Raw genomic sequence first — 24,129 nt, 5'->3', positions numbered from 1 at the left:
TTCAGTAGAAACAAAATTAATTCTTAGTATCTTATATGCAAGAAAGGAATTTGCCTTAAAAAGAAATGTTTGGTACTAAAATATCAAATGGGCTTTTTTTTCCCCTGTAAGGAATGTTTCAATATGTAAAACTACTTTCTTTTAGAGGTACTAAATTAATCATAAAACTGAGTAAAAGCAGAAAGAAAGTGATCTATTTTAAGGATTCCATTTTAGTGATTTCTAAGCTAATATAATTACTTTTTAAAGAAATTGTAATAATTTATAAAATATCTTCTAGCTGAAAGCCTGTCATTTATAGCTTAATTCAATTCCTACAGTATTTTCATGAGGCAGTTTAGGGGAAAGAAAAGCTGGTGCTCATACAGGATTCATGCTCAGCATGTTCTAAAGGTAAGAAAAACATGTCTAGTATGTTTAGTATAGTATAGTTTTGTGATAAAGACACAGACTTCAGCATCAGCCTGCCTGGGTTTAACTTCAGATTCTACTACTAGTTGGGTGACTTTGGGTAGGTAATTTTGTCCTCTGTGCCTCAGTTTGCTTGTAGGACTCGTATGAGGATAAGTGTATGCCTGATACTTAGAAAGCACTCAATAATATCTTAGTTATAAGTAATCAATTAAACTATTATCCCTATGCCTTGATTACCTCTGGTGATTAATGACTGATCAGGAGACCTCTGATCTGGAAAGAGGTATCGGAGGAAGTCATGTTATTCCATTGGAGCACTAGAAAATTCCCCAGTGCTATGGAAACACTGGGGCATTCTCCAACTCATCAAACTTGCATTGGACACCTAGGGTTTCTTTTCTTGATGTTGTCACATTCTGATTGTGCATTTCTAGGTTTTTAAGTTTTTCATTGTTTCTTGTTACATTTTCATGACAGACTGGATGCTCTGTGCTGTGGAGAGGAGTGAGGAGATTTCCTGAATCTCAAGGAGCTTGAGGCCTTGATAGGTTTTTTCCCCGTTTCTGAACTGGAAATAACTTAGATTTTCTGACATCTCAGGGAATTTGAAGCTTTGATAGGTTCTTCTGCATTTCTGAAGTGGAGATAAATTTTGTAAATCATTTGTACCCCTTCAGAGAAGTAGTCCAGATTCTCCCTCATTTTATTTTATTTTTTTCTGTTTATTTTAAAGCAAACCTGTCCAAGCTATTGCCCACAGACTGCCTGCGGCCCAACACAAATTCTTAAACTTTCTTAAAACATTATGAGATTTGTTTTGCATTTTTTTTTCAAGCTCGTCAGCTATCGTTAGTGCATTTTATGTGTGGCCCAGGATAGTTCTTCTAGTGTGGCCGAGGGAAGCCAAAAGATTGCAGAGCACTGTTTTAAAGGCTTCATATATTAAAAATAATATAATAATACCTAATATTTATGGAGAGTTAATCACACTAAATACTTTGTGATGTGGTTTGGCTCTGTGTCCTCACCCAAATCTCCTCTTGTAGCTCCCATAATTCCCATGTGTTACGGGAGGGACTCAGTGGGAGATGATTGAATCATGGGGTTGGGTCTTTCCTGTGCTGTTCTCGTGATAGTGGATGAGTCTCACAACATCTGATAGTTTTAAAAATGGGAGTTTACCTGCACAAGCTCTCTCTTTGCCTGTTGCCATCCACGTAGGATGTGACTTGCTCCTCCTTGCCTTTCACCATGATTGTGAGGCCTCCCCAGCCATGTGGAACTGTGACTCCAGTTAAACCTCTTTTGTAAATTGCCCAGTCTCAGGAGTATCTTTATGAGCAACATGAAAATGAACTAATACACTTTGTTTTACAGCTTTTTTGAGATACAATTGATGCTCAGTAAACTGCACATATTTAAAGTGTACAAATTACTGAGGATTTGTGTGTGTGTGTGTGTGTTTTTGAGACAGGGTCTCACTCTGTCACCCAGGCTGGAGTTCAGTGACACGAGCGCAACTCACTGCAACCTTGACGTCCTGGGCTCAAGCAATCCTCCCACCTCAGCCTCTTGAGTAGGTGGAACTGCAGGTGCACACCACCATGCCTGGCTGATTTTTGTATTTTTTTGTAGAAATGGGATTTCACCATTTCTACATGGTGGTCTCAAACTCCCGGGCTCAAGCATTCTGCCCACCTCAGTCTCCCAAGATGCTTGGGATTACAGGCAAGAGCCACCGCCCCCAGTTAACTGAGTTTTGACATATGTGTGATTGCGTGAAACCATCATCACAATCAGGAAAATAAACAATCATCATCATCAGGATTCCTCATGTTTCTTTGTACTCTGTCCTTTCCTTCCCCCTTTACCTATCCCAGACAACCACTAATCTGCTATCTCTATAGCAGAAGTTTATATAAATAGAATCATACAATATGTACTTTTGTTTTGGTCTGATGTCTTTTACTTAGCATAATTATTTTGCAATTCATCCATGTTGAGGTGTTCATCAGTAGTTTGCTCCTTTTTATTGCTGAATAGCATTCCATTTTATGAATATACCACATTTGTGAATCTGTGCACCTGTTGAGAGACTTTGGGTTTTTCTATTTTTTGGCTCTTATACTGTAATAAAGCTTTTATGAACATTCATATGCAAGTGTTTGTGTGGATACACACTTCCGTTTCTCTTGAGTAAAAACCTAGGAGTAGAATATCCGGGTCCTGTGTAGAATATCCGGGTCCTGTGGTAGACGTATATTATACTTTTTATGGAACTACCAAATTGTTTTATAAGATGACTGTGCCATGTTACATTCCCACTAGTTGTACTTCAGAGTTCCCGTTGCTCCACATGCTTGCTGAGACTTGGCATGGTCAGTCTTTTTAATTTTAGCCATCCTAGTGAATATGTAACAGTATCCTCTTGTGGTTTTTATTTGCGTTTCCCTAATAGGTAATGATACTGGACATATGATGTGCTTATTTGCCATCTTTGTATCTTCTTTGGGGAGTTATTTGTTCAAATATTTTTAGTACTTTTACTTTTTTTGTCTTATTATTGAATTTTAAGAGATATTTATATAGTTCGGATCTGGGGCTTTGTCAGATACAGATTTTGCAGATGTTTTCTCAGCTGTGGCTTACCTTTTTATTTTCATAACTGTCTTTTGAAGAGCAGAAATGTCATGTTTATGAAGTGCAATTTATCAGTTTTTTCTTCAAGATTTTATGCTTTTTATGTCTTATTTTTAAAATATTTGCCAAACCAAGATCACTAAAAATTTCTCCTATGTTTTCTTTGAGGTATTTTATAATTTTAGTTTTTACATTTAGGTCTTTGATACATTTTGAGCTAATTCTTGCATATTGTGTGAGGTAAGGTTTAAGTTCTTTTTTAATACCATTTGTTGAAAATACTGTCTTTTCCTCATTGAATTGTCTTGGTACTATTGTCAAAAATCAGCTGATTTTATGTGTGTCAGTTTATTTCTGAACTTCCAATTCTGTTCTATTTATCTATAGGTCTGTTGTTTCACCAATAACCACCTGTATTTATTACTATAGACTGAAGACTGAAAAAGCCTTCATTTTGCCTTCATTTTTGGAAAATATTTTGGCAGCTTTTTTGTTTTATTACTCTAAAGAATTTGCTCCACCATTTTCTCACTTGCATTGTTGCTGGCAAATCTTTTATCATCCTTATCTTTGTTCTTTTTTCTCTGGCTGCTTTTGATATTTTCTACTGTTTTTGAGCAATTTCATCATGATGTGCTCACTATAATTGTCTTCATGTTTCTTGTGTGTAGAATTCATTGAGCTTCTTGGATCTGTAGGTTTTCCTGTGCTTTTTACTCTAATGTCTGAAAATTGTTGTTTCTTCTATTTTCTCCATTTTTTAAATTGGTTTAAGGCAGGAGAATGTGCCTGGTCCCTTAGACTCCATCTTTGTCAGAGTAGGAAGTTTCAGGATTCTTCTTAACCATTAAATGATGTGGTTTTGAAGAATTTTTGGAGACAGAAAGTAAGTCATTGTATTGTTAGTATTGCCTTTGGTTGGTTGGTTGGTTGGTTGGTTGGTTGGTTGGTTGGTTGGTTGATTGGTTGGTTTGTTTGTTTTTTGAGGCAGAGTTTTGCTCTTGTTGCCCAGGCTGGAGTGCAGTGGCACGATCTTGGCTCACTGCAAGCTCCACCTCCCAGGCTCAAGCGATTCTCCTGCCTCAGCCTCCTGATTAGGTGGAATTACAGGCGCCCACCACCACGCCCGTCTAATTTTTTGTATTTTTAATAGAGACTGGGTTTCTCCATGTTGGCCAGGCTGGTCTCGAACTCCTGAACTCAGGTGATTCACCTGCCTAGGACTCCTAACCTTTGGGGTTTTTTTATAGGTAAACACTGATTATTTCCACTTCATTGGCATAGTGGACAGTTCATGGGATTGAGCATCAAATAGTCTAGTGACCAAATCTCAGATAGGCCACCTACTAGCTTCGTGACCTTAAGCTTGCTATTGAACCTTTTTTAGCTTCAACTTTCTCATCTGCAGCATGGGAATAATAGTTCTCTTCTGCGGATATTGCAAGGATGGGTAGAAATGGATGTAAAGAGCCTGGCATAATCCCAGTAGCCAGTAATAGTTGCTATTTTAATTATTCCCCTTCCAGCCATCTTATAAAGAGACATATGAGGTAATTTCAGCATCCAGGCAGAAAGAGCTATTTTTAATTAGAGATAATGAAGTTTTGAAATTCTTTAATTTCTAACAAATTTTTTAAACAGGAAGATTGCCTACCTTACTGTTGTGACATAACTACTTACTTTATACATGTAACTTACTTGATGTTACCATAGTTAATTGTAACATAGACAGAACTCAACAAATAAGCAAAAAGTGGCTTACAGCCAAAGTGACTTTTTAGTCCATACAAAGTAGAAGTACAGAGATCAGTGGTAGAAGCAGGTCCACTGACAACTGTAAGAAGTAACAGTTGTTACAGTGACAGAAAGCTATAAAGGACAAATATAAAGACAGAAGAAACAATAATAATAATAGGGTAGCAAAAACACCTTCATAACTGTTGAGGCCATTATTCTAAAGACAACAATAACCCTAGGTCATCAAAAAAAGAGTGAAATTTGGTTCAGTGTTCTTGACCTAAGGAAGAGGATTCTGCAATATAGTTTAGAAAGATTTTCTTCTATATGTTTCTTATTTTAAAATGTTAACACTTAAAGGAATAAACATTTATTGAATAGAAAATTTACTAAATCAAACATCTAATTCCTTGATGAGGCTAAGCAAATGAGTCTATACTATACTTAGGTGTTCAGATCCTGCTTAAAAAGCAAGCAAGGGAGGTGGGGATAGAGAGGCTGGTCAACAGGTACAAAGTTATCGTTAGATGGGAGGAATAAGTTCTGCTGTGCAATACCATTCTGTTGCACAGTAGGGTGACTAAGTTAATGACAATATATAGTGTATTTCAAAATAGCTAGAAGAGAGAATTTTAAATGTTTTCACCACAAAGAAAAGATAAAAGTTTGAAGTGGATATGCTAATTATCCTAATTTTATCATATTGTACACATGTGTAGAAGCATATCATAATTAGCATCTGTCATTATTCTAATGGCAACAGTGACCCCAGGTCATCAAGAAAAGGGTGAAATTTGGTTCAGTGTTCTTGGCCTAAGGAAGAGGATTGTGCAATATAGCCTCCCTATACATTGGCCTAAGGAAGATGGTTACGTAGTTAGCGTACCTGTACATTGTGTACAATGTATAATGATAAAATTAGGATAATTAGCATATCCACCTCAAACATCATTTCTTTGTGGTGAGAACATACAGTTATTGTGTGTCAATTAAAAATAAAACAAGCAAATAGAATAAAATCCAATATGGCTTGGCTGTGTCCCTACTCAAATCTCATCTTGAGCTGTAGTTCCCATAATCCCCATGTGTTGTGGTAGGGACCCAGTGGGAGGTAATTGAATCATGGGGGCAGTTACTCCGATGCTGTTGTTTTTGTGATAGTGAGTGAGTTCTCATGAGATCTGATGGTTTTATAAGGGGTGTTTCTCCCTTTTGTTTGGCACTTCTCCTTGCTCCCGCCATGTGAAGAAGGACATGTTTACTTCCCCTTCCACCATGAGTGTAAGTTTCCTGAGGCCTCCTTAGCCATGCTGAACTGCGAGTCAATTAAACTTATCTCCTTTGTAAATTACCCAGGCTCGGGTATGTCTTTATTCACAGCATGAGAACGGACTAATACAAATCTAATGTCAAATTTAAAAAAGAGAGTGAAAGATTTGATAATGACATTGAAATGTCCAACAAACTTAAAATTCCTATAAAAATATTTTTAGATATTTGTAGTATCATTTAAGATACAAGTGGTTATGTGATTTGTTTTTGCTCTGTTCATAAATTTAAAATACTGAAAAGTCTGAAAATGGACATTTTTAATACAATTCAAGTTATTTTACATACTAAAATAAAGCAAGCTAATTGACATTTTGACATCATGCTGTGACCTTCTCTCTAAAAGTCTGAAAAGTCTGTTGTAACATCTTTATTTTTTTATGAATAAACAGCAGTACTTTTATATGTGTTATATATAAGAATACAAATTTTGTCTTTCAACTACTATATTTTATACTATAGATTATTTCCTTCTCATACAGTTTGCTTAACAGTTTTGCCCAGCCCTGTTTCAAATTTGGGCCCTACTATGTGGCAAATCAGGAAGAAGATAATTAATATAACTACAGTGTTGGCTGCCATGAACCCCTTACATGAGAAGGTGACAAAATGTACAAAATAGCTATTCGGTGTAGTATTTCTTCTTTCTTAAGGAATTGATAATTTTGTGTAAGTTCTAAGAATTGTATAAATTATTTCCTTATCCAGTAAAATCAACAAAAAACTGCCTAGCCGAACCACAATTACTTGCCCCCTGCAGAGGAGCTTTCACTAAGACTTTGGTTAGAGGAGAGGTTTTTTAAATGGCCACAGAAAGATGCTTCTACATTTGTATTTTAACTTTTATTAAAGGCATTGTTTATGACATTGTTTCATGTGCCCTTTACAAAGCATAATACCAGGAAAAAAATTATCTCTTGGAGTCTTGGTACAACTACTATTGAAAAGCAAAAATTGTATATTTCATTATGTAAATCAGCTCTCACGATTGTCAGGATTGTTAGCTCTTGTGTTTTACGTGTATGCTTCCCTTCTTCATGGTTTGGTTTTCGGTTTCTTCTTTTATAGCCTTGTGTAATGATGCCTTTTACTCTAAACTGGCACACATCTCATTTTGGAAGAATATAGAATTGAACACTAAAATAAAAGTGAAAAGAACCATTTGAGAGTGTCTGTAAAAGTACTCATTTGGCTGTAATCTGGTGCCTGCATTTGTGATTGGCTGTGCCTTTAAGCACATTCTGTGATAACACCTCCAGGGTTTTGAAGTGTAATGCTCCATTGTTATTCTTGAATGCATATAATAGTGATTTTTCCCACTCCTTCACCATACCCCATGTATCATTATGGTAGTGAAAACATTTCTGTTACTGGTTGGCTAGAAAGTTTTTGTGTGTCATTGCTTAATATCGTTTGAAGTGTTTAAAAGGGTACTGTCAATAATCATAATATCAATTTAGTCTGTCTAGCACTTTTTCCCCATACTTGCTTTAAGGACTTCACATAAATCTGTTAACACCAGCATTCATTCCTTCTGCAGTGGGGAGTTGCAAAGTAGATCAAGCTACAAATTGTCAAGAAGGAGGTGCACGTTTTAAAGTGTGGGGAGGATTTGGTTTGTCATTGACTGAGATTGAAAAGTGAACGGGAATCCAAAAGAAATGTAGTTTTAAACCTAGGAAAGGAACTGGATATGGTGGCTCACACCTGTAATCCAAGCACTTTGGGAGGCCAAGGCAGGCGGATCACTTGAAGTCAGGAGTTAGAGACCAGCCTGGCCAACACGGTGAAACTTTGTCTCTACTAAAAATACAAAAATTAGCCAGGCGTGGTAACGCACATCTGTAATCCCATCTCCTAGGGAGGCTGAGGCAAGAGAATTGCCTGAATCCTGGGAGCGGAGGTTGCAGTGAGCCAAGATTGCGCCACTGCACTCCAGCCTAGGCAGCAGAGCAAGATTCCATCTCAAAAACCAAACAAAAAACAAAAACAAAAACAAAACCTAGGAAAGGAAGGTAAATTTATTTATGTTATATTAGCTTTTAGATATGCAGTTGTACCTGTCAGTGTGGGAAAAGTTAACGTTTGAAATGTGATTATCAGAGCATATAAGTTAATGACAAAGAGCCAATTTTACATTGTTTTGTTGTGTTTTAGTCCTAACTACTAATTATTAAGTACTTTCTATATATTGACATCATGAGATATAAGCTTTTAGTTTTGCCTCTTTGTTTTTGGCACGCCGATTTGTTTTGTCTTAACTTTGTGAAACATAATTATAGAAAAAATTTTAGCATTTTCCGTTGACGGTAAGTGCTATGATTAAATATGTGGTTTTATACATTAAGAGCATGCCACATAGAGAGCTGTCTCTTTTTAAATTTTTAGTATATTGAAATTGTTATATTTTCCAAGATTTATTGCCTGGAACTCACCAGATCAAGTTTTAGTAATGAGTGGTAATTTAAAATAATCCATAAGTATATTAATATCAGAGGCATGCGATTATTTTTGCTAAACTACCATGGCTAAACATATCAAACTAGATGATTTCCAGACTTAAAATATGTTTAGCCTCTTACCAGTAGAGGCACTTCAACTATTTATTTCTGAAAGATTATTTGTATAAATCTGCCTGATTGGCTTGTAAAGTAAATCTTTGCAATTTTCTAGACCCTACAAAATTGGATCTCCCAGGCTAAAAGAGAAAGTTTCTGGCTTTACAAAGACCTGAATGCCATTTGGTCATTCACTTATTCATGCACTTCTTCTTAAATATGTATTAAGCACTCACCGTGCATTGCTGTAGCTACAGGGGCTATAAAGGTAGCTAGGAAATGGGTCCTGACCTTAAGGAGCATATGTCGTTGCAGGGGAAATTGAGATACAGTTTGTAAGTGCTGTAAAGAGGCAGGTGCACAGCACAGTGTTAACCCCAAAGGTGGACTAATCCACAAGCCATGTTTCTTGGTCCAGTGTCTCCTCTCTGGCTTCTGTGATCATCTTGTTTATCCTCCCTCTTGGTTGTATGAGTTGGGCAAGGAGAGGTGTTAGGAGAAAAAAGATCAGCTTTAATGGACCCAGAGAATTAGGACCAAGGTAGGCTCAGGGCAAATGTTCCCTTTGAGCCTGTTCATCATCCCTATCCAGTGCTAGGCACATTCTAGAATCTTGGCAACTGAGTTGAAGCCAAGGTTCTCTGAGCTCTGACTTAATGTGGGAAGAAAGTCACTTCTTCCCTTGAAATCTGCCTTACAGTGATATTTCTTCTCATTGATATATTCACTCCTGCCTTTTAAAATTTATAAGCTCAGAGGCTTTAATATGTAACGAAGGTCTTCAAGAATCAAGTTTTGTGTTGGGTATGGGGCATTTAACACAATATGAATTTATAGATGACTTAGCTATAAAGTTTTTTGAATTAAGTGCCAACTCTTCAGTACTGTGAGAGTGTGATGGTAGGGTAGGTGGAATGAAGAAGAAAAAGATTACAAAGGAAAAAGTGCTTTTTTCCCCCCTTTTTGCTCACAAAGACAGAAGGAAAAGGAAAGAAAGCAAACGGTTAGTAGGTGGAAATAGGTTGGGAAGTAGCTATTGTTAAAACATCCAGGGTAATTCATAGGTCGATAAGCGCTGTGGATCAACAAATATTAAGATTAGGGATGCTCTGCTCAGAGGAGTATCTCGGAGTGCCAAGTGGAGACTGGCATCGACAGGTGACTTTCTACTTGGCTAAATCTACCCATCTATTAAGTTACAGATCTTGATGATATGTAGAATCCTTTGTATATATTTAGGCTATGAAGATTTAGTTAAATTAAGCTTATCTTTCATATAGTTGACTCCTGATTAATTATCCACATTTCATGATAATGTCCTTAGTCTCTAATTTAAAAACTTATTGTTAGGAGTGAGTTTATGCTAAATCTATGCAGAAATAATGTCATCCTGAGGGTCAAAATTACACTAATATATTTGTAAAACTGTAAGCTAGTGTTGTACTGTCTGTTACTATCCCTATTCATTCATATGTGTTAAAATGAAACACCACCGTTGTCTTTTGCAATAGACATGATGTAGTATTTGTTCATTAATGATCACCCCTAGTCTCTGACTTTTTTAACTGATTTTTTAAATGCACAGGTTTAAAAAGTTTAGTTTTGTTACTTTCATAAGTATATGAGCTCATTTTACTGATCTTTTTATAAACTAGATGCTTTCTGAGGCAGCACCTGGGAAACTGAGAATTGTTCATGGAGATGTCTTGACATTTAAGGTAGAAAAGGCTTTTTCAGAAAGTCTTAAAAGACCCTGGGAAGATGGTAAGTGCTTTTGGGTAGTTATAAACATCTCTTTTATGGTTATTTGTATCACAAATGTTCATTTTATGATACATTTATTACAGATGTCTTATGTTTATATTTAAAATTATCTGAACAGAATTAAATAATGTATATTATAATTTTCTCTTGCTTCCTGCTTCCAAATTATAAAATCTAGTTACTTTTTCTTAATTCTAATTCATTTGTCTCAAATTTCTAAATGTTTTGGATTCTGTGCAAATAAACTTATCGTTTTTTGTGATACCATATAAGGGTAAGGTAAACTATGAATTGTTATTTGTTCCAAATAGTGGAAAAAAAGAAGTGCTTTAGTAAACTGAGCCATGCCCAAGCCTTTGTTTTAACTTTTTCTATTATTTTTCACATTCAGTGAGCAACCAAGGCATTCTTCATTCACAGGCAGTGTTTATTGGGTACCCGCTGTGTGCAGCCCTTCAGAATGCATATATAAATAGGGTATGTTTCTTCCTATAACAGACTCTCAGAATAAACGGAGGAGGGCTTAGGGTGCCTCCACATTTGGCTGCCCCCATGTCTCTGGCCTCCCCCATGACCAGACTCCTTCAGATGGGCCGCACTCGCAGTCTCCGCCAGCTAACAGGCCCTCCTGTTCTTAGCATGCAGCCTTCAGGTTTCTGCCCCAGCCCAGCCGCACTGGAACCACAGTGCCTTCCTCATTACCTGTTTCAAACCTTATCTGACTGAGTTCTTCCACATTCATTTGACTGTAATCCATAGTCTTCCGGAGGATTTCTCTGCTGTTTTTCTCCCCGATACCAGCCCCTCCTGTTTTTCCTTTTACATTTGTGAACTTTTTCTAACTATTCTTAGCTGGTGGTTATTTTTCTACCCACTTTGTACATATTGTTGTTTCTGGGGTTTTTCTTTTTGGGCAAATTTGCCAGATTACTCCATTCCTAACGTTTCACTTACCACCTATGTATTGCAGACATTCACATCTTTATATGCTGCCTGTACCCCCTTCCTGGGCATCTGACCTGTGACAGCTTCATCTAGGTATCCCATAGGCACTTTAATCTCATCATGTCCAAAATAAATTCTCTTTTTTCTCCAGCCAACTCTTTTTCATGTATTTCCTAGGCCAGAAATTCAAGGACTTTCTCTGAGTTACTGAGCAGTAATTAAGTACAATTTTTTCCTCAATAATCCAAAGCCGATTGTGAGAAAACATTGCTTTTGAACAATAAGTGAAATGAAAAATATTTAGCCATGTCTATTTATGTATTTTTGCTTGATGCTATTAATATCCAGTCTGATTTTACTTGTCACTGAAATTGTATTCAGAATATATTGATGGAATCATTTCAGGTTGTTTTTTCCTCTGCCACCAGATCCTCCAAATGTACATATTATTGGAAATCTGCCTTTTAGTGTTTCAACTCCACTGATTATCAAGTGGCTTGAAAATATTTCCTGTAGAGATGGACCTTTTGTTTATGGCAGAACTCAGATGACTTTGACTTTTCAAAAGGAAGTGGCAGAGGTAAGTTTTAACTTTTTGTGACTATTTTTATCACACGTTCAAATTCCAAAGCAAAATAATAATACTGCATTTTTACCACAGTCTGTGTTTTCTAAGTTAATATCTCATTACACACACAAAAACCCAGCAGTAGCTCAGCCAAAAGTTAAGACTGTGATGATGATGACAGACGTAACCGCTGTGAGCTTCTGGGAAAACATGAATGATGTGTGATAGCCAAGGAGATAGTGTGGTAAACACAGGGATGCAATAGCCATCGATGCCATTGCAGAAAGACAAAAGCAATGCCCTGTTGACCATACCCAGGATTGGCACGTGATACCTTGAAATTGATCCTTTAGGCTTAATGGCATGGCAGTTAAAGAATATGATAATTGGCCGGGCATGGTGACCTATGCCTGAAATTCCAGCACTTTGGGAGGCCGAGACGGGCGGATCGTGAGGTCAGGAGTTTGAGACCAGCCTGGCCAACATGGTGAAACCCTGTCTCTACTAAAAATACAAAAAAAAAAAGAAAAAAAAATTAGCCGGGTGCGGTGGTGGGTGCCTGTAATCCCAGCTACTCAGGAGGCTGAGCCAGGAGAATTGCTTGACCTGGGTGGCAGAGGTTGCAGTGAGCCAGAATTGCGCCACTGCACTCCAGCTTGGGTGACAGAGCAAGACTCTGTCTCGAGGGGGGAAAAAAAGAATGTGATTATCACTTTGGAGCTGAGAAAAAGAAGGGGATTGAGGATCTCATTATTCAGTATATAAATTGCACTTCATCCCTCACCTCAGCGAAGCCTGCTATGCCTGCATTCCCATGGTGGAAGTGTTCTGGGTTCACTCGAGAAAGTAAAGCCTCCAGGGTAGTCAAGGATGGTTTTTGAGCTGCAGAGGTATAAGGAGGGATGTGCAGACTCTTAAGTGGTTTTTAAAAAAAATATTATTATGACATAAAGTACAAGAGTATACAGCCATCCATTGGTATCCGTAGGGAATTGATTCCAGAACTCCCGCAAATACCAAAATCTACAGGTGCGCAAGTCCCTGATGTCAAACAGTGTAGTATTTGCATATAAACTATGCATATCATCCCATTTACTTTAAATCGTCTCTAGATTATTTGTAATACCTAAGACAGTATGAATGTGTTATAAATAGTTGTTACACTGTATTATTTGGGGAATAATGATAAGGGAAAAATCTATACATGTTCAGTACAGATGCAACCATCCTTTTTTTATTCCCTGAATATTTTTGATCTGGGGTTGGTTGGATCCATGGATATGGAACCCACAGATACCGAGGAATGACTGTATAATGTACATAGATGGCTTAATAAAGGGAACTCCTGAATCCCCACCCCCCACATGGGTAATTGAATCACCGGTACCTTTGATACCCCATTGTATCCCTCACTCTGATTGCATCTCCTTTCCATCCCATGCTACTAAGGTGATCACTACTGTGAATTTTGGATTAATTCCCTTGCATAGTCTTATCACATAGATTTATATTCCTATGATGAATACACTTTAGTTTTGTCCACTTTTGACAACTGGGTTCATATAATATGTATTCTGTATGTATTCATATAGTATGTGTTCTTTTTATCCTGAACATTATTTGTCAGATTCACTGACATTGCTCATGATTGTAGTTTATTTAGGTAGCTATATATACTACCCACTATTTGACTGTGTAAGATCTCTTATCTCTTCATTCTCATGTTCCCGTACGTTGAATTAGTTTCAGTGTTCTGTTTTTACAAACAAAACTCGTAGACGTTCCATACTATGTCAGGTGGGGCACATGGGCAACATTTCTCTAGGGTATTTACCTGGGAGTAGAACTGCAAATCTTCACCCCTGCATAGATAATGCTACATTGATCTCTGAAATCATCATGCCTGTTTATATTCCCACCAGCAGTGTGTATGAGTTCATTTTGTTCCATATTCTTGCCAGTACTCAGTATTGCCAGACTTGTACATTTTTATTAATCTGAGGGTAACGGAATGTCAGTGTGTTTTATTTTGTCCTTGCTGATTTGTAGCAAAATTGGGCACTATTGTGTGTTTACTGGCCTTTTGGGTTACTTGTTTTTAGTGCTTGCTTTTTGCTCACCTTTCTTTTGGGTTGCTTATCTTTCTCTTACTGATTTGGAGGAGTTCTCACATACTCTTTAATACTCTTCATACTAGTCCTTAGTTAAATGTGTTGAGCATTTCTTCTACTCTAAAGCATGTTGTTATTTTCTTTTTATGGTGTCTTTTGAAGAGCAAGCATTCTTTTTTTTTTTTTTTTTTTTGAGACGGAGTCTCGCTCTGTTGCCCAGGCTGGAGTGCAGTGGCGCAATCTCGGCTCACTGCAAGCTCCGCCTCCCGAGTTCACGCCATTCTCCTGCCTCAGCCTCCTGAGTAGCTGGGACTACAGGCGCCCGCCCCTGCGCCCGGCTAATTTTTTCTATTTTTAGTAGAGACGGGGTTTCACCATGGTCTCGATCTCCTGACCTTGTGATCCGCCCACCTCGGCCTCCCAAAGTGCTGGGATTACAGGCGTGAGCCACCACGCCCGGCCGAAGAGCAAGCATTCTTAATTTTAAGTTTATGTCTAGTGCTTTTTGTGTTTTATTGAGGAAACCCTTTTATATCTTGAGTTCATGAAGATATTCTTCTGTTATCTTCTAGAAGCTTTATGTTCACCTTTCACATTTATATCTATAGTCCCTTTGGGGTTGATCTCTCTGTATAGTGAAGTAGAAGCCATTTTTACTATTTTTAACATATGGGTCCCAATTAACCTAACTCCATTTACTCACAATAGTCAATCCTCATTGATCCCTGTCGGCACCTCTGTTAGCATTGGTCTGGTTAGAGACATAGAAGCACTGGTCTGATTAGAGACATCAAGAAAAAAATGACATGAAATCCAGGAAGGAGAGGGCCTCCCCTACAGGACAGAGAGAAAAGAGTCCTCAGGCAGAACAGCCAGTCCAGATTGGAGCCAATTAAAAGGTGAATTTGATAAAACTGCTGTCAAGTTTGCATATAGTCAAAAAAAAGTTACAAAAACTCAGGAGAGTTTAAGATTGAATTCATGATAAAAAAAAAAATAGAAAACTAAATATAACAGGGAGTGAATCAAGGAAACTATACCATTATTGGAATGAGAAGTACAAAAATATTATTTGGAGATAAATAATTATTTTGAAAACCTAAGAAAAAATGAGAGACATATAAAAATAACTATAAAACCTAACCGAGAATCTCAAGGTCACTGAGATAAATCAGGAGAAATATCATAGCCCCAGAAGGAAAAATGATTATTGTAAAGATGCTAATTTTTTCCAAGAATTCTGTATCTCTAATTATAATCCTCGAAGAATTTATCTTGAAATACGCAGTTCTAAGGATCATCTGGAGTAATAGACCTGCAAGAATACGTAAGAAGTGTTGAAAAAGGAGAGTGCTGAGAGAAGCCTTCCTTGTCATATGCTAAAATGTATGGTGAAGCTTTAATAATTAAAGCAGTATGAGAAGTAGCACGTGACAGAGCAATTACTAGACTAGAAAGCCCGATGCAGACACCTTAGCAGTATCTGATAATGGTCAGATCAAAAATCAGCAGTGAGGAAAGAATTAAGTAAATGCATGGATATTTGGTTAACTATTATGAAAAAAAATTATCTCTGTAAATTCTATTTGGGTCTTTGGATCTTCTCTTTCTGTCCTCATTATGTTCATGCCTTCCTTGGCATTTTTGTATGTAGGTATGATACTTAAAGTAGATGTTTTGGCCAGGCATGCTGGCTCATACCTGTAATCTCAACACTTTGGGAGGCTAAGGTGGGAGGATTGCTTGAACCCAGAGTTCGAGACCAGCCTGGGTAACATAGGGAGACCTTGTCTCTACAAAAAATACATTAAAAATTAGCCAGGTCCAGTGCTGCATGCCTGTGGTCTCGGCTACTCAGGAGGCTGAAGCGGGAGGATCACCTGAGCCCAGAAGATCAAATTGCAGTGAGCCGTGATCACGTCACTGCACTCCAGCCTGGGCGACAGAGCAAGACCCTGTCTCAAAAAAATGAACAAATAAATAAAGTAGCTGTTTTAAGATCCTTGCCTGCTAATTTCATTATCTCTGTCATTTCTGTACTCTTTTAATAATTGATTTCCCCCTCCTTGTTATAGGTTCCATTTTTCTGTTTCTTTGAAAGCCTGGTAATTTCTGACATAACATCAGGTATTGTGAGAGTTTTATTTTTTTTAATGCTGATGAGGGCTGGATTTTGTGGTATTGGGTTGAGTGCTGGGTTTCTTTTGACACATAGATAAGATTGCTTGAGGCTTGTATTGTTCTGGTGAATCCAGGGTAGCTTTTAATTTGGGGTTAATTGAGCCCCAGTACCACGTCATGACCTTTCTGAGGAAGGCACCCAACGCCCTGCATGTTTTGGGGCCTCTTGAGCCATTTGAACCCCAGTTGTTCCTGCCTTCCCCTGGTTCTAGTTCAGGCTCCCAAGCCTCAGCCACCTGCAGATCAGTGCTCAGCAGGGGACTTGGGGGGCCCTTTTGCTACCTCAGGAGCTCTGCCTCACATTCTCTCTCCCTCTCCTGTTCCTGTCTCCCCCACCCCCTGCTCCTGCACATGTGTGAGCACCGCGTGTGTGCGTTTTCCATATCTTTGGTAGTCTACCCCACAAATTCTGCCTAGTGAGGCCTCCCAGATCTCCAACTCTGGCTCCCCGAGCCCAGGAGACCTCTAGGCTCAGTTTGAGCTGCCCACTGCCTCTGCTGGAGCCCGAGAAGGGCCTCCAGTCCTCTGCAGGCTGGGCATCTAAGGCTCATCTCCTTTCCATTTCAGTGACCTTGTTTATGCAAACCATTGTTTCCTATGACTTACTCAGTTTTATTGTTGTTTCAGAACAAAACTTTTTAATACCAGAATTTGAAATCAATAGACTCTACTACTACATAAGTTTAATTCTTTAAATGCCTTCCTCTCAGATAATTTGAGTGTATCATAAGAATTTCATTTCTTAGATCTGTCCCTCTCTTTTTACCCTTGTTCCCGTTTAGGGAAATCATTTCCAACAAGGGCACTTTAGCCTTATCCGCTCCTCAGGGGCATTTGGCAGTGTCTGAGGTGTTTTTCGTTGTCACAACCCGGGAGGGGGCTTCTGATCTCTAGTGGATAGGAGGTTCGGGATGCTGTGAAGCATTCTTCAGTGCACAGCAGAGCCTCCCACGGCGAAGAAGCACCCAACATTAGCCCAAGATGTCCGTCATGCCATTGTTGAAAAACTTTCCTTTAGATTATTTGGCCATAAAATATTTCTCTCAGGAGTCTTCGAACTTCCCATCATAAAAATGTAGGACCCTTTCGTGTTTGTTAGGAAGCCTGGGACGATGTCACCACTTTTCGTAAGGTCTTTGCCATTTCCTCTTCATGAACCTGCTAATTCTCTTGGATTGGTTTGAGTTGGGCCCATGCTGAGTTTTCTTTGTCGTTTTTCTCAACCTTTGGATATGTTGGTTCTGACAGAAACTATTCTTATTTCCTCTACACTTACACAACTTCTGACACCAGATGTGTGGGTGTTTTCCACACCAAGCAATCTCTCGATTCTCCAGACTCCAGCAGGGCATCCTGCAGTTTCATTCAATTCCGATACTATCCACTTGTTTTTAGTGTTAGATCCCACAAGTTAAGGGCCAGTTCCCACAAAACTGCCCCTGACTTCAGATGACCGTCACAAATCTGGGCCTCTAGGAGTTCTGAGCGACCAGCTATAAAATAAATTAAAGGTTCCCATGACCCCCTCCTCAGGTTGGATCACTTGTCAGAATGGCTCAAAAACTCAGGGAAACACGTTACCTGCACTTAAGTCATGGGTGATCAATTGGTCTCTGCGGCCAGCCCCATCTTGAGCTGCCTAGAGGCCTCATCCTAAGTTATCTCATTACTGTAAACTCTGGGGGACTTGTGAATGTAAAACAAGACATGCCTATCACTCAGGAAATTTCAAGGGCTTTAGAAGGTGTATGCAAGGAACCAGGACAAAGTCCAAATATATTTATTATTATACCACATCTGTGAATTTATTTTTCTCAGCTGACATGATTATTTTGGTATTTCTGCTCTTGAGTACATAATAGAGATACAAAATACTATGTACTCTATTTGTGTGGGGGGAAACACAAAGAAACAGAGGCTTAAGAAGAGGTGGAGTAATTTCAGTGACTCAGAGTCAGTTGTGGTTATTAATAATAGTGTTACTTCGACTTCACCATATGCAGTTCTTTTGAACAAAAAATGGTTGCTTTTAGTGAAATTTTACCATGAATATTGAGAAGAGTTTATATCGAGTCTAATTTATAGAATGCCTTAGAAGTCTGGGTAACACTGGTCCTCTGATTTTCACATTTTGCAAGTGAAAGTTTCAATGGGAGAATATATAGTATATTAGTCCATTCTGTGCACTACTATAAAGAGATACTGAGACTGGGTAATTTATTTTTTTTTTAAAAAAAGGTTTAATTGGCTCATGTTTCTGCAACTCTACAGGAAGCACAGCTAGGGAGGCCTCAGGAAACTTACAGTCATGGCAGAACGTGAAGGGGAAGCAGGTACAGCTTATGTGGCTGGAACAGAAGGAAAGCAGCAGGTGCTACACACTTTACAACAACCTGTTCTTGTAAGAACCAACTCACTGTCATAAGAACAGCAAGAGGGAAATCTGCCCCCTTGATCCAGTCACCTTTCACCAGGCCCCTCCTCCAACGTTGGGGATTACAATTTGACATGAGATTTGGGCAGGGACACTAATTCAAATCTTTTCATATAGCAGCATTTTCTTACATGCCGTTTGCTCTTGACATGGTTGTATATGTAATTTTGTATTTTAGCCACAGAAAGCCCTTTTTAACATTTACTTTGTTTGGCTTTGTGAATTACAAAACAGAAATAAATGAGCACTGTCGTCTTATTTCTGTCTCTAGGACTACAGGATCTAAATGTAAGAATTCAGCTCATACGCATTAAGGGACATATAGACAATATAAAGTTACAGCTCATAAAATATAATCAGACTGTTAAACAGTAAGTGACAACTAATCCCATCTAACCTCGTTTATTAATATAAATGATGAACCGAGTCTCAAAAGGGTTCAATGCCTTCCAGAAAGTCATGGAGTAGTTACAGGGAAAGCTGAACTTGAGTACAAGTAGTGTGTTTTCTGCTAAAGTCATGATGTGCAAGTTCTCGATGTTACTGGCCCAGTGTTCTTTTCTTTCTGAGTCTACCATCAGCCTCTTTCTTCTGCCATCTCCAGAGGACCCTGGCTGTTTATGGGCACATCCCAAGCAGGGAAGGAGTCACCTCTCCATTAATTACATTACATAGTTCTCATTGACCCTGATATATGGCTGTGTAGCTTCTCAAGTGTAAGCCTGATTTTTCTCCTTGTACTTAAAATTATTTTAGATTAATAAAAAAAAAAAAAAACAAAACAAAACACTGTCCTTGTAAATTCTTTGACCCCTTGTTTTTCTCATACTCTATCAAAATGCTTTTTAAAAGCTCAAGGGTTAGAGGGTTCCTTTTAATGAAAAATTAACTGGTTTGGTTTCCTGACCTTTTTTTTTGCTAAAATCATCTATCTTGTAATGGATGTTGAAATTTCCTAGCTTTTCCTGTAGTATATCTCTCACAGAAACAGTAATGTATATTTGAGGTTGACAGACCATTTAAGTTTTATGCTAGATTTGAATGAAATCTTTTGTAGACCTTTCTGGTCTGTGATTTGAATTTTTCCTTAATAAATTAGGGACAGCTATGTGTGCTGATTTCTTCTAGATTGAAATACATGATTCGCGTGTTTTCATCTCTACAGCCTGGGGATATATGCTACGAAGATTGAACTGAATGGGTCAAGTTAATGGATTAGGACACACATTCCCCTGACGTTTCTAGATGTGTACATAGCATTCTAAGTGAAATATACTTAAATAAGATCTTTTTTGAATTGTGCCAGTTTCATACGAAAATTTGCAATGCATTTTGAATTTTCTGCCAGTTGTAAGATTAAGCTCCTTTTTTACTTACGAAGAACTAGAAATATTTTTGACCACTTGATCCATAAGCTTATTCTTTAACTTAAATCTCTACTTCTGTCATTTTTTGTAGCTTCATGAGAGTGTATGTGTCTTAGTTTTACATTTTAGTAAGAAAGATTATATTTTGTCTTATATGCTATAGTAGCTCATCACTTAATCTTGAATATGGCATCCCAATAATTTCAACTCTCCAAACAGACAAGAGCCAGACAGTGTAAAATAAAAAGGTCAGGGGAAAGGGATATGAAATGAAAGGTTGGCTTTGAGTACAATCGATAACTTTGCCTATAGGAAGTTTCTTCCATATCTCACACAGAACCTATATTTTAATCTTCCTTAAGGCGAAGCTCTAATAAGGTAAATTATATGGTTTTCATGTCCACAGCAGGCTACAAGCAGCAGAGGAAAAGAAGTGATTAGACTATGTGGGTGCATTGCAGTGAAGCGGGAAAGAGCAAATCCGACAGCTGCAAACGCAGCTCAAAAAGCACTGTGTCTTCTACTGTTGAGCAGTGGGGCCCCCTGCCTGCCTGCCTAGCCCCGGATTATTCCAGTAATCGTTGCTGTGTGTAATGTTGCCCCCAAATCATTCAGAAGAGGGTTAGAATGTCCTTTGAACTCTTAAGAACACAGAGAAGCAAGATACATTTTAGAAAGATAAGCATCCCTAAGTTTTTTTACCCACCATTCAGCTCTGTTCAATTTTAACATATTGCCATATTTTTATATCTTTTTTAAAGAAATAAAATATTGTTGATATGTTTGGAGCCCTCTTCTAGCCCCTTTCTTTCCCTCCTATGAGTTGTACTATCTTAAACTTCATCGTCATTATTTCCATGCGTATTTTCTCCTTGTACTGCAGATAAATACACCACACACACACACACACGCACACACACACACACACACTCTCTCTCTCTCTCTCTCTCTCTGAGAGAGAGAAAGTAAATGATAGTCATCTTTTCAAGATTTTATACAATAGCATTATACTATACAAATTTTCTGTGACTTGGTTGTTTTTTATTCCATTTTGGGATTCAATCTATGTGGATAACCCTTGCTATTCATTTTAACTATTGTTTCATATTCCATTATCAAAATTATCACAGTTTATTTTTTCATTCACCTGTTGATGAATTTTTTTTTTTTTTTCACTTTTTGACATTACCCATAATGCCATAATGAACACTTTTTTACCTATCGCCTATGTACGCTGTGCTCTAGGATATGTTCTTAGAGACCTAGAGGGTCATGAGGTTTTACACAGCTTCAGCTCTATATTGCCAAATTATGCTACAAATGCTTGTACAGATTTCCTCTCTCACTAGCAGTATCTGAAACTTCCTGTAGCTGCAGATATTCTCCAATATCAGGTTCTATTAGTTTTTTTTTAAATGTTCATTTCATGTGTATGAAATTATATCTAATGTTCTAATTTGCATATTCCTATTTTGTACTGTGGTAGAGCATAGTTTATATTATGGTTTATTTGGATTTCTCTTATGTGAGTTGCCTTATATATTCTCTTAGCTGTTTACCTTATGATTATTGATGTATAGGAATTTCATCTGTACTCTGAACACTATAATAAAGTATGGTGGTGGTGGTGGTTGTTATTGAGGAGGGCGTCTTGCTGTGTTGCCCAGGCTGGTCTTGAACTCCTGGCCTCTGGCAATCCTCCTGCTTTGGCTTCCCAAAGCACTGGAATTATAGGCATGAGCCACTGTTCCCAGCCAAGAGCAAAATTTTAAAAAAAGACATACATAAACATATAAAATAAAATTTTTAAAAAGACATACATATACATATATGTATATCTTTTCTTATATAGCATATATATATATATATATATATATATATATATATATATATGTCTTTTCATATATAGCTCTGCCTTTGCATCTTTAGGAAATTCTTCCCTACCATGGAGGTCATAGATATTTACTTATAAAAATTTTAAAGTTTTGCTTTTCACTTATTGTTAATTTGTTTAGCGTTTATTTTTGGTTATGGTATGAGATAGGGACCTACTGTTTTCTCCTATAGGTATCTAATTATTCCAGTGTCACTTATTGAATGATCCTTCTTTTTCTGTTAGCAGTTGCTACATCACATCTATCATGTGCTAGATATCTACATGTGCTTGGGTCTGTTTCTAAGGCATTTGTTTTATTGATCTGTCTGTGCCTGCATCAATTTTGATGTCTGGTAGGGTGAGCTCCCCTATCATTGCTGGTATTCTTCAGGAGTGTCCTGGCCATTCTTGGCCTTATATAAATTTTACATGGAATTCAATTTTAAATATATATATATAATACATATGGAAGTTAATTTTTTAAATCCTGTTGGACTTTTAATTGAAATTGCATTGCATTTATGAATTAATTTAAATATACCTAATTAATTGCAAAACAGAAATGTTTGAGTGCTTAAAAGAATAAATTACTAGGTTTTTACAAACATTGTTTGTCAAGAACAGCCAATTCCCCAAGGGTTCTGAATACTCATGGTTTTAGTATATTAAGTGAAGAAAAGCATACCATTTAAAATGTTCATTCATATGTTGGGGTAATTCAGAAAATTAAGTATTTAAGCATCTTTCATTTTTCATTATGCTTGCTAATTTCTTCATCAAGTATTTATTGATTGCTTGTTTTATGTAGGACCTTCTGCTATCGAATATAACAGTGGTTCGAAAATCGCAACAGCCAGTGGTAGAGCAAATGTTCTTATTTTTGTAGTTCATCATGTATGACATAAATCACACTTCTTAGGTGTACTTCTGTTGATGTTGGAGGAAAATATTCCCCATGTTTGCTGTGTGTCATGTGTCAGATAGCCTACCCTTTTCAAATTTGCCTCAAAAAGTCCACCTAGTGTTCAGAAATAATGAAATGTTCACTCTTTTTCATCTAATCAGGCTGGACTAATTATTTGCTAAAATTCATTTTTGTCTTTTTCTAGAGACTTGCAGCCAATACAGGAAGCAAACAACGTAGTCGCCTCTCTGTTATGGCTCAGTACCTCTGCAATGTTCGACACATCTTTACAATTCCAGGACGAGCTTTTGTCCCCAAACCAGAGGTAAGTTTCTGCTTATTTGTTGTAGTATATCAGAATTAGGACATTTGTTCCCCTGAGGATGTGTCATAGGAAATAACCTCTAGGATCTAACCTTTGTTTCTGTGCAAACTGACACTGTACTGTACTTCTCCTGAGTAAGAACCACAAAAATCATAATATGAATGACTAGTTCTTATTATAATTGTTCTCCTTAGGTAGGGTGACTAAATGTTTAGGTTCATGCATGTTACTCTGGTGGCAGTATCATTCATCATCATCATCGTGATGATGTTACTCTTAAAGTATCCCCATATGGAAGATAAGTTACACGGTCATCCAATATTTCAGGAAAGAAAGAAAATCCTTCTGTGATTTCTGTTAGAGACGTCTAACTAAAGCTACATCAAACATGATTTACTTACACTTTTTTGGGAAACCTTATTATGGTCGTGTTATTTGTGGTAAATCATCTGTGGATAAAACAGTTGGATATTAAACTAGGCTTTGACTATTATATATTAGTTATTGGAGTAAGTGCTAGTTACAGAAACAGTTTCTCTGCCAAATATTAAAATTAAAGAAAACTGGTGTCTATTTTAGCAAAACCACTGCTTGTTGAGTTACTACACGATGTGTACTATTAAAAACCCATCTTTTTCTTCAGTTAATGTATATTGAGCATTTACTGCTTGAAAATGGGTTGGGTAGCAAGGGGAGTCAACGGGGATATGAGCCTAATCCGTTACAGAGTCTGCTTTCAGGGAGTTCACAGCCTCATGAGGAATAGAAATTTCTTACTGGTCCCTAAAACTCTCAAATACAAAATCTTACAGAGTTTCCCTTACATCATGTATCCTTCATAAACAAAAAGAGATAGCATGGAAAAAATGCATTATTTGACTATAGATTTAGATATAAATTCTAGATTTAGAATAGGGACCGTAACCAATAGTGTTAGATCTACTTGTCTGTCTTGAAGCACGCCTGAGCGATCTCC

At 37.5% G+C, this 24,129-nt stretch overlaps 1 protein-coding gene across 8 annotated transcripts in view; it reads left to right on the top strand.

The window, feature by feature from the left end:
• Nucleotides 1-24,129, top strand: part of TFB1M (transcription factor B1, mitochondrial) — a 54,402-nt gene that overhangs the window by 5,278 nt on the left and 24,995 nt on the right. For 4 of the 8 annotated variants that reach the window (XM_015448832.3, XM_065543612.1, XM_074037318.1 and 1 more), the window contains exons 3-5: nt 10,334-10,442; nt 11,816-11,967; nt 23,034-23,153. In XM_015448832.3, coding sequence (XP_015304318.2) covers nt 10,334-10,442; nt 11,816-11,967; nt 23,034-23,153 — 381 coding nt within the window. Of the gene's footprint in view, nt 1-10,333; nt 10,443-11,815; nt 11,968-16,141; nt 16,194-18,518; nt 18,747-20,454; nt 20,833-23,033; nt 23,154-24,129 lie in introns of those variants that run through there. The other 4 variants (XM_074037321.1, XM_074037319.1, XM_074037320.1 and 1 more) reach the window with 4 other exon arrangements.

This window comes from Macaca fascicularis, chromosome 4 (genome assembly GCF_037993035.2).
Source record: "Macaca fascicularis isolate 582-1 chromosome 4, T2T-MFA8v1.1".
NCBI classification, from domain to species: Eukaryota; Metazoa; Chordata; class Mammalia; order Primates; family Cercopithecidae; genus Macaca; species Macaca fascicularis.
This window is presented reverse-complemented; position numbering and strand designations above follow the sequence as displayed.